This window comes from Mytilus californianus, unplaced genomic scaffold (genome assembly GCF_021869535.1).
Source record: "Mytilus californianus isolate M0D057914Y unplaced genomic scaffold, xbMytCali1.0.p SCAF_2, whole genome shotgun sequence".
Taxonomy (NCBI): domain Eukaryota; kingdom Metazoa; phylum Mollusca; class Bivalvia; order Mytilida; family Mytilidae; genus Mytilus; species Mytilus californianus.
This window is the reverse complement of record NW_026262668.1, coordinates 119,345,631-119,357,746: the sequence shown is the minus strand read 5'-3', so window position 1 is coordinate 119,357,746 and position 12,116 is coordinate 119,345,631. Positions and strand designations below refer to the sequence as shown.

Below are 12,116 nucleotides of genomic sequence, written 5' to 3'. Positions count from 1 at the left end.
CATTTCTATGTTGCATATATCAGCAGCTCCTACATATGGATTATATATCTTCCGGTTGATATGATATTCCAGAGCTTGTTTCTTGATAGAGGGTTGCTACAGTACTTATAAGGAAACTATTGAACCAAAATTTTACAGATGCCATCATGATTTTGCTGACCATTATTGAATATCTGTGTCACAGATGACCTTGTATTTGCCTCTTTTCCTGAATTGTGACATCATCAGATATGGCTTTCGCCAAATTTGGTGAAAAAGAAAGAAACTTAAGTGCATGTGAAAAAAAATCCTAAACCTACTTTACATTAGCATTATAAAGTAACTTCTAGATCTGTTTTCAATGAATTGATAGGTATCTGATGTCAAAACAAACTTTAAAAAATGAAGACAGGCAAAACATGAAAAATTCTTAGAGTGATAGATCTAGAGCAGGTACATTTTATTTATATATGTTCAAACTTAATTTATATTAAAAGAATTTATTTTTTGTACCTTTTCAGCTGGTGGTAAAGTAACTAATGAAGCTGCAGCAACAAAGATTGTAGAGTTGTCAAAAAAAGTCAGAGAACTTACAGCTGAACTTCAGTCAGAGAAAACTAAAGTTAAACAATATGGTAAAAAATGTATGGAATTACAAAATCAGGTTAGTGAGGTCACTATGTAATGTCATTGTCCAAGTAAAAGCTTTTACAAGAAAACATTTTAACACAGGATTCTGTCAATTAAAAAAAACAATTACCAGAGTGGTTTAATGAACTCAAGACCCTTATTGACTTTTATGTTACCATCTTATTTCATTATCTATAAATCCATGTATTTAGATTCTTAACCTGAATTTGTCATGAAAGAATGACACCGTTGGGTAAAAATAATCTATGGAAACCTAAACATGTAATCTGTTTAAGAAATACTAGTTGCCCAGAGTACAAGTAAAAAGTCCATATTTTCATGCAAAATGTTGACATAATTCCAAATGGTTTTTAGATTCACATTTAAGAGCAGTACAAAAATTATCACACAAGGTAACAGATCTTGTTATTCATAAATGTTAAACAGAATATTTTAGAAATTGTGGTGTTTTATTCAGTTTTGCCTGTAACAATACTCTTTGAAGGTGAAACTTCAGTATTATTTTTCTGATGGCCATAGAAGCATTAACAATTGAAAAATAAATTTCTAAGCTTATTATTTACAATAGTTGATATTTAGATTGGATGTGACATTTATATGTCAGTCTGACATTTGCCATTTGGAGTACACCTCATTTTTATTTTTAGCTCACCTTTCCAAAGGAAATGTGAGCTTTTGCCATCACTTGGCGTCCGTCGTCATCGTCCGTCCGGTGTAAACTATTTCAAACATCTTCTCCTCTGAAACCACTAAACCAATTCCAACCAAACTTAAGCTGAATGATCCTTAGGGTATCTAGAATAAAGTTTGTGTTTTATTTTGTGATTCATAAAAAAAAACTTGGCCGCCATGGCTAAAAATAGAACATAGGGGTAAAATGCAGTTTTGGCTTATATTTCAAAATTTCAAGCATTTAGAGCAAATCTGACATGGGAAAAAATGTTCAGTAGGTGAAGTTCTACCAGCCCTGAAATTTTTAGATGAATCTAACAACCCATTGTTGGGTTGCTGCCACTAAATTGGTAATTTTAAGGAAATTTTACAGTTTTTGGTTATTATCTTGAATAATATTATAGATATAGATAAACTGTAAACTGCAAAAAGTTCAGCAAAGTAAGATCTACAAATAAGTATATATGACCAAAATTGCCAATTGACCCCTTAAGAAGTTATTGCCCTTTAAAGACAATTTTACACAATTTGCTTATCAGGTTTTCTAATTTTAAAAAATCTTCTCCTCTGAAACTACTGAACCAAATTAAACCAAACTTAAGCTGAATGATTCTTAGGTTATCTAGAATAACGTTTGTGTTTTATTTTCTGTTTCCTCAGAAAACAAGGCCGCCATGGCTAAAAATAGAACATAGGGTAAAATGCAGTTTTTGACTTATATCTCAAAAACTAAAGCATTTAGAGCAAATCAGACGGAAGTTAAAGTATTTATTAGGTCAAGGTCTACCTGCCTTTAAATTATCAGCCAAATCGGGTATCTGATTTTTAGGTTATTGCCCCTGAATTAATGATTTTAAGGAAATTTTACAGTTTTCGGTTATTATCTTGAATATTATTATAGATAAAGATTAACTATAAACAGCAAAAATGTTCAGCAAAGTAAGATATACAAATAAGCTTTTTATGACCAAAATTGTCAATTTACCCCTTAAGGAGTTATTGCCCTTTAAAGACTATTTTTCACAATTTGTTCATCTAGTTTGCTTACTTTAAAAAATCTTTTCCTTTGAAACTGCTGAATCAATTTCAGCCAACTTGGGCTGAATGAGTTTCAGAGTATCTAGTATGAATTTTGTATTTTATTTCCTTGTACGTCAAGAAACATTAGCCACTATGGCTAAAATGGAACATAGGGGTAAAATGCATTTTTTTGGCTTTTTGAAGAAAATATGACAGATACAAAGAACATTTAAATGGCATTTTTAAGCCACTCATTATATATGTATATTGAAAAGCAAAAATAATCATTGATGAAAGATTTAAGCAAAAAATTACAGGTGAGCGATTCAGGCTCTTGAGAGCCTCTTGTTAATGTGTTCTTGTCCTGAACATGCATATTTTAAATTTTGAAATATGCAAAGAAGCCATTAATGAATCAGTCAAAAGGATGTGGTCTTGTTAATATATTTTGGTTTTTTAATAAAAAGTTAGTACAATGCTTAGAAAAACACACACATGTACAATGAATCTGAAATATAATGTATTTAGTTAAAAAAACACACATGTATTTTACCTATTTGACTTACTGGAAGAGAGGCAAAAGATCCAAAAGGAATAATCAATTCATAAGTCGAAGATGAATTGACAACACCATTTCAAAAAATGACAAACAACAGTCTACAAAACTCAAAATAGAAAATTAAGGAGTGGAATTGAAGAAATAACAGTTTTTATTGGTATCACGTCGTCGGCGTCGTCCGAAGACATTTGGTTTCCGGACAATAACTTTAGTACAAGTGAATAGAAATCTATGAAATTTAAACACAAGGTTTGAAACCACAAAAGGAAGGTTGGGATTGATTTTGGGGGTTATGGTCATAACAGTTTAGGAATTAGGGGCCAAAAAGGGGCCAGAATAAGCATTTTTCTAGTTTCCAGACAATAACTTGTGGAACAGTGTATGGATCTCTCTGAAATTGTACCACAAGTTTTCATACCTCAAAGGGATGGTTAGGATTGGCTTTGGGGGGTTATGGGTCAAACCGTTTAGGAATTAGGGGCAAGATAGGGGGAAAACAAGGGTTTCCTGGTTAATGGACAATTACTTAAGTATTGGTCTTTGGATCTCTATGAAATAGATATTGAACCATTAAGCATTATATAAGGGATAGCATTCGATTGATTCATGATATTTTACAGTATATAGAAGAGAACAATATTTTTGGATTACTGCTCTTTATTGATTTTGAGAAAGCTTTGATTCTTTATGTTGGGACTTTTTGCTATAAGTATTACAATTTTTCATGCTATTAGTATTACAATTTTTTTCATATGCTGAATTTATCTGTGTATTTGGTTGTTGGTCCCATTTTCTAATTGGTTCAAATTTTGGTCCTAAGGCTATAAAATTTGTTTTGTTTGATTTAATAAACATTGAAATTTAAAAAATAATAAATACAATGTTATATTTGAATTACCCCCCTTACATTGCTTTTAAGTTATATAAAGTTGTCTGCTAGTTCTAGTATGAACTATTTTTAGCTGTTTCTAGAAACATCAAATACTGTGATGGAAGTATATATAATATAATAATAGTGTATATCAAAGCGTTCAGTGGTAAAAAAATTGTTTATTTGTGATCAATATCATTTGTTTGGGTTTTTTCAGCATTAAGAGTTACCTCCCTTACAATGGTTTTGTTATAAAGAAATGTTGTATTGTCTTGAGGTGATTAGCTGTCAATTTATTTTTAGAAGTTACTATTAAATGCTGATGAAGGTATATCAATTTTAGCCATGATTATGTATGTCATTTTCTATTTTAATACTTTTATGATGTATTTAAATGGGTTTTTATGGTTGCAAACTCCATATGAAATTTGAATTGAGATTATGACCATAACTTGAGGGAAAGAATTTTTTTGGGGAAAAAAGGGGGGGGGACAATTTTTTCTCCTCAAGATTTCAGAAATTAAAAAGAAAATTTCAAATATTATTTTTTTTTTTTGGGGGGGGGGGGGGGGGGTCAATTCACAACAGCACAGTGTGTTGCACAAAATAATAGAATTGAATATAAATTCAAATCATATAACCAATTCTAAGTTCTTTGACTACAGTTATTCTGTGTCAGAATCCTGTTATGTGTCAAATATTTAATTACAATCCAAATTCAGACCTGTATCAAGCGCGAATATTGTGTCCATTTATGCCCCAACTGTTCAGGGTTTGACCTCTGCGGTCGTATCCAATTGCGCTCAGCGAAGCAATTTATTATATATTATGAATGTTTTGTGTTGTAGCAACCTGCATATTCTGATTAATTATTTTTCAGATTTCTAACATCCCAGAAGAAACAAGGTCAATGCTGGGATCAGCTGTTAGTTTAAATTCACAGATGGATGAAAAAGTAAAAAATTGGATATTAATATGACTAATAACTTAATTTTACAAAATTGACAAAATAAAAAATTCCCGAACAGTCAATATTTCAAACTAGAATCTGTCAAAACTCTACATAAACAACACCTTGAAATAATAAATTCAATTAAATATTTGGACACAAAACTATATTGCAATTCTTAAACTTATTTCACATCTGTAATCATTCCATAAAATTATGATAGTCTTTTAGACAAAAATGAATGAGGAGTTTACAAAACAAGCATATATGATGCAAATATTGGGCCTACAGCATATTCTGAAACTTCATATCCTATCTACAAAATAATTAATTAAAAATTTCTGTATTTAGTACTAAATATATGATAAATATTTATATAGTGGTGTTTTTTCTTATGATAAAGGTAAATATAGGGTAAGGAAGTTTGTGTAATTTTCTTTTTATTTTCGTGCACTTGGAAAATGAGTTTAAAGCCAGTAAATGCATAAGACTTAGCATTAAAAATCCTTAATAAGGTTTGTTCAAGTTCAGTGACAATTGATTTTTTGTGCCTGGGATATGCTTGTTGATATATTTTAGTTGAGGGTAGATAACAGTTTCTACAAACATACCTAGGTAAATTTTAAATTGCAATGACTGTTGACTATCATCTGTATTTAAGTGATTTATTTTTCAGAAGGAGAATGAGGTTGATGTGAAAGGTTTACAGGACAAGTTAAGACACACAGAGAATAAGATGTCAGAATACAGGATACAGTGTTCTACACTCAAAAATGAAATCAAGATGGCTCAAAAGGTCATTATAAGTATACAATTGGATATTATTGTAACAATTCAACTGTATAAAAATAAGGAGATGTGGTATGATTGCCAATGAGACAGCTATCCACCAAAGTTCAAATGAAGTGGATGTAAGCATTTTTAGGTAATCATACGGCTTCAACAATGAGAAAAATCCATAAAGTATAGTTGGCTTTAAAAGGCCCTGACATGAAAAATATGAAACAATTCAACTGATAGAACTAACAGCCTAATTTATTAAACACTAATATGACAGACATGAACCAAAGACAACCACTGAACTACAGGCTCCTGACTTGGGATAGGCACATATAGAATGTGGCGGGGTTAAACATATTTGTTAGCACTCAATCCTCCCCCTAACCTGGGACAGTGGTGTTACAGAACAACATAAGAACGAACTTTAGAAATCAGTTGAAAAGGGCTTATCTCATTAGATCCATACAAATCAGAAAAACATCTAACAAAACACAATCCGAGCATTGCAGGGTATTTTTTTGATCCGTAATAACAAAAAAGACACAAAGTACTGATCAGAGAGTACTCAAAGTTACTGACAGCTAGTTCAAAGCCAATAACAACTAATAAAAAAAATCATGTATCTTAAGACTAAAATATCAATCGATACACATCTAACATCCAATGGATTTAGTGTGTTAAGATTTCATTAAGAGTCAGAGAAAAACATGACCTTGTGAAATGCCAAAATATAGGTATCGACAGATTGTACTACTGTGAAAGTGCATATGATTGATTGTTGGTTGCTTAACGTCCAGTGGCAAATATTTCATGCATATTCAGGACGAGAAAGTGCATATGTATATAACAATAATATTTAGTATGGCTTTAATTTACTGATAACAAAATCAATATTTATACCAATAAACAAAATATTCAAAGATCTAATTACTGTTGTGAATTGGTAACCTTTGAGAATAACTTTATTTAAAGATTGATAAGTTTACCGGAACCGTATCTAAATTTCCTGGCTCGGTAAACAACATCAGCATAAAAATAAGGATGTGCTATTCTGTTTGAAATAAGTTTTCTACAGGTACAGCTTAACTTGCAAACCAAATCTTTGTATCTATTGAAGAATTTAGTAAAGATTTTAAGTAATTTGTGGTAACAAAATCTGTGACTAAATAATTTACCAGTGATACATAGATTATGTCCCTACAGACATGGGCATAGTAAACGAGTTGTACTTATTCTTTGTTTTTTTAATAGCTTTTACAAAATCTGTTATATTTCATACTGTATAATTTATCATGATTGTTACTTATATTGTGTATGTATCTAATTATAATTGTGGTTTGTAAATGTCTCCTGTGGGAGTTTGATTTGATAATAAATACTTGATTTGAGTGGACTTAACAAAATTTCAATCACAAACATATGTAGAATTTTGCCAATCAAGCAATTTTTTGTGCAGTGCAGGAAAGGCATGTGATAAGACTTATATTGTTAGTAGTGATAATTCAATAAGAATGTGTGTAAAATTAACTTATGTTTTGTGTATGAATGTCATTTAAGTTTTTGTGTTACATAATAAACTTACATTAAGCGTCTGTGAAACTACACTTGAAAGTCATTGAATAATGGCATTTTGTTATATAGTATGAAATCTCAAAAAGTAATGATGTTCAGTCACATTGAGTTACATTTAATTTAGAAATGACTTTGTTTAAGTTTTCAGCTTATTTTTTATTAACTACAATTCAGATAGGTTTTTTATTTTGTTATTGGACACAATCATTAAATGTATTATCATTAAAGGGCCTATATTAACCTATATTTTATGAAGTATTGATTTAATTAAAGTATGTTGGACGACCTGACCTTGACTTACATTTTATGCGTGAATCAAAGTCTTAAAATTAGGTATAGGTACAATACAAAATACTCACAATAGATAAATGATGAATTATCGATTTGAAATTAATCTTTCACAGAAAATTAGTTTGTTACAGAAAAGTAATCATAACTAATAAAAGGAAAACTTTAGAGAGGCTATTTGCTTTTACATGAACTTTTATGTGAAAACAATAGTTTATTGTCTCGCCTTGACGGAGTCAAAAAGCGAGACATAGGTATGCTGTTTCCGGCGTCCACGACAACAATGTATTAGTTTGTGATTAGGTCTAGATCATGGTGAAACACTAGTGGTAGGTCAATGATATTTGGTATGCAGTTGTATTAGCATTGGCACATCTCATTACCATGGAGATTATTTGGCCCCGCCCCCTCAGTCAAGGTCTATTGACTTTGAAACTTTGCTTAGTTTACATGTACTAGTTTGTGATTAGGTCAGTTTATGGGGAACCACTAGTGGTAGGTCAATGATAATTGGTATGCAGTTGTATAAGTATTGGCATATTTCATTTCCATGGAGATTATTTGGCCCCGCCCCCTTATTCATGGTCTATTGACTTTGAAACTTTTGCTTAGTTTTCATGTATTAGTTTGTGATTAGGTCAGTTCAAAGGGAACTGTTAGTGGTAGGTCAGTGATAATTGGTATGCAGTTGTATAAGCATTGGCACATCTCATTTCCATGGAGACTATTTGGTCCTTACCCCTCAGTCATGGTCTACTGACTTTGAAACTTTTGCTTAGTTTACATGTATAAGTTTGTGATTAGGTCAGTTTAAGATGAACCACTAATGTTAAGTCAATGATATTCGGTATGCTAATGTATTGACATTTGCAAGTTTCATTTCCATGGAGATTATATAACACCACCCCCTAATTATGGTTCATTGACTTTGAAACTTTTACATAGTTAAAGTTTGTGTTTAGGTTTGTTTAAAGGGAACGACTTATGAAAAGTCAATGGTATTTGGTTTGCAGTTGTATTAGCATTGGCACATCTCATTTCCATGGAGATTGTTTAGCCCTGTACCTTCAATCATGGTTCATTGACTTTATATATGTGCATAACTTACATGTTAAAGTATTGCAATTTAATTTCAACATTTGCATTATCAAAATAACAAATAGGCGAGACATATCTCTGTGTTAACAGTTTATTTCAAAATACAGTGTTGTTAATCTAAAATATGATATACCTTTGTTCTACAAAAACATCAAATGAATAGTTGAAGGATAATTGTGTTTTTAACAAGTTTGAACTCATGCTCTGTTTAACAGGTACCACCCTATCCGATTCTGACAATTGGAAGATGGAGTAAAACAATTAAGGATTATAATCAGCACTAAATAGTAGCTACATTATTAGGAATCACTATCATAAAACTTTACTTGTCAGGAAAACGTAGAATATAATAAAAATAAGAAGAATTTGACCTTACCTGATTTCACATTTGGTTTTTTTCACTGCTTCAGGGGTACCTTTATCCAGTGGTGATGCTACACAGTGTCCATGCTCACAACATGCTTTCTAGAATAACCTTCATAACGTACCCTTCAAACTAGTTTTTGACACCCAAAACTTGAAAATGTATGAAAGCTTGAATAACCATAAGGGTTAAATGAGAACAACTGAACCATCTTTGTTCAAATTTGCTAAAGGAGTTGCATGACCAAAATTGGCACAATTGGATTTTTTTTATAGGAATAGAAGTATATCAAATGTTTAATAATAAAAAAAATGAACTTCATCAAATATTTTATTTTATATGGTTGGATAGTTCATGTTTACTCATAATGTGAAATATGTTTACAAAATAATTTTTGATTGGTAAAGTGAATTTCATTTTCATATGTCTTTTCTAGATTTATTCAGATTTTTCTTGACTGAAAAGCCAGTTTTTGTCAACATTTTTTTATATATTCATATTTAAAAAAAAAAAATTGAACAGGATATTGTTTTTCTAAGAAGAGTTTGGCTAACAGAAGGCTGAGAAACTATAATGATAATACAAGTTTCTTATCTAAATTCAGGTTTTACAACAAGAAATTGGAACAGAAAATATCAGTATACAATCATTAATGAATCAGCAGAGTAGCTGGAGGGGGAGAGCACAGCAGATCATTAGTCTCCAACAAAAGGTAGTCATTGTTGATAACCATTCTCCTACCAGTTAGATCAAAATGTTGTAAGAAAGAATGTACAATACCACTGCAAGTTTTAATCATTTGATGCTGTTATGAATTTTTGTAATGTGTTAGCACTTTTCACATCTGTCAGACACCTACTTCCTGATTGCCGATAGTTTTAATTTTTTATATGTTATTGTCCAACAAATATTTTTGTTATATTTTTCTAAAGTGCTATGGAACAGAATAACTTCTTATTAAGTCATCAGCTTGACAGTGATGAATTGTAATGCTGAACATTTTTTAATCTGTCAGACACCTACTTCCTGTTTGCCGATAGATTGAATATTCAATATGTTTTTTGTCCAACAAATATTTTGTTATATTTTTCAAAGTGCTATGGAACAGAATAACTTTATATTAAGTCATCAGACTGACAGCGATGAATTGTAATGCTGAACTCTTTTTATCTGTCAGACACCTACTTCCTGTTTTCCGATACTGTAAACTTTTGGAATCCAAACAGTTTTATTTTCACTATTTTTCGCGATAAGAGTTGAAACGGAAAAAAAATCAACCGTGAATATTTCATAGAAACCTGAATACAAAGTTTTAAAGACCATGCATGTATGACCATATATTGATAGGATATGTAGATGACTTATTTAAAACATCTGTTTACAGATGACGGATCTATTCTGCAAAACATAAATTTATTTCTAAATAAAAGTCAATGTTAGAAATCAAAACTTTTAATTCTAATTAAGGATGTATTCTTCTGATGTTTCAGTCTCGTTGAAATCTCGTTCTGGAATAATTTCCAAAACGTGATACAAGTGGAAAATATCAATGAATTTAAAAAATATTATAATCAAACTTAACATAACTCTGTGAAAAAAAGTGTGTATTTACAATCAGTAGTTTTTGAGTAGTAAAATTTTCAAATTTTATTACCAATCAAGTCAGTCTCATTAGCCAAAATGTTGAGAAAATGGTTGATGGGTACAAGAAATGATTTTACCATAAACATGTACATCCCATATCAATTTTTTCTTTTCAAATTTCTTAGATATGTATTTTTTCAATCATTTAAATTTATAACAAAGAAGTTGAAATAATATGCTTTTTGTTCTTAAAAAAAGTGGAAAATCCCAAATTTACAACATTGACAGCATGGTAAATTTGACACGAAAAAGCAACAAAATTTTATAAAACTTTCCTATATTAACACCTACCTATTGTTTTTTTAAGTTAAATTTATTCAGAGTGGTCCACTTCATCTTTATTGAAAGTATGAAAAAAGGTTTAATTGTGAAACTGGGATTTTTTTCATGATAATAGCCCAAAAATGGGTAAAAATTGATGAAAAATGGGAAAATCATCAGAATTGGGTACTTTCATATGGCTGTAGCAAAAAAAGAAGTGCACCACCAAATGATTTTTTCTTCACCAATTATTTTTTTAGTCATATAAACCCAAAAATCGGGTTAAGAAAAAAAGTTTAATTCTAGAAATTTTTGTACATCCTTAACATGGAAGACATCTGAAGCAAGTGGACATTACGGGTATTGCTAAATAAACAACTATCCTTACAGTTATGTAAATGGCGCATTACATTTGACACATATGGAGATTAAATTTTTTTTATGTTTGTGCGCAGCTTTTGGTTACATTTGCGCGCATTCATATTACAGGTAACACAGGTAAAAGATAATTCATAATAAAGATGACTATGGTTAATATGATTTTTTGACATATTTGTAAATCTTAATTTTATATTTTTCATATTGAATTCTAAAATAATATAAAGTGATCATGAGAAATTCCGTAATAGCTTAAGATATACATGTAACTTAATTGCGAACATTTCCTAATTTTACCGAATTGTGATCGCTTTGGTAAATAATTAAAGTTGGTTCGTAAAATTGAGTCAAGGCTCAAACATGGAGTTTCATTTGTCAGAAACAAGTTGGAAGAAAATAAATCATTAGTGTACGATGGATTTACTTTCTGTATCTACAGAACACTTAAGTCAGGGGACATCTCATGTAACTGCACCTTAAGTAATCTCAAAGGTATTTCACCAGATTTCCTCCAAGTCTATTGTCATCACTACCGTCAGTGGAATACAGGCATACTACATTTTTATCTGTGTATATTTCCAGGACTCCATGTGTGTGCATAATAAAACAGACTTATTCTACTCGAAAATAATAGTAAAATAAATAATTAAGTATAATCTACCTGTATTTACATGAGTTTACCTGTAAAAGAATGCACACAAATGTAATCAAAAGCTGCACGCAAACGTAATGATTTTTCTATAAAGTATCTGAACAGAATTACTTCATATTTGGTCAGCAGGTTCAAAGCAAGATTGATTTAATCTAAAATTTTGATTATTATTTTAAGTCTGCTTTTGATTGGTTGAAATATATTTAACCCAATACTTACTGTTATAAAGCGTTTATAAAATTGGGATAATCAAATTAATTGAGCTATATAAAGTTTTGGTAAACTCTTTAATTTCCTGAAAAAAAAGACAACACAACAAAGAAAAAAAAAGAGTTATAAAATATAACTTGAAAATTCATGCCCCAAAAACTGTCAAAA

General features: G+C 30.5%; 1 protein-coding gene across 4 annotated transcripts in view; it reads left to right on the top strand.

Annotated features, from left to right (window-relative positions):
* Positions 1-12,116, top strand: part of LOC127728690 (coiled-coil domain-containing protein 13-like) — a 93,757-nt gene that overhangs the window by 37,598 nt on the left and 44,043 nt on the right. For all 4 annotated transcript variants that reach the window (XM_052236306.1, XM_052236304.1, XM_052236303.1 and 1 more), the window contains exons 5-8: positions 501-643; positions 4,633-4,707; positions 5,378-5,497; positions 9,408-9,515. In XM_052236306.1, coding sequence (XP_052092266.1) covers positions 501-643; positions 4,633-4,707; positions 5,378-5,497; positions 9,408-9,515 — 446 coding nt within the window. The remainder of the gene's footprint in view (positions 1-500; positions 644-4,632; positions 4,708-5,377; positions 5,498-9,407; positions 9,516-12,116) is intronic.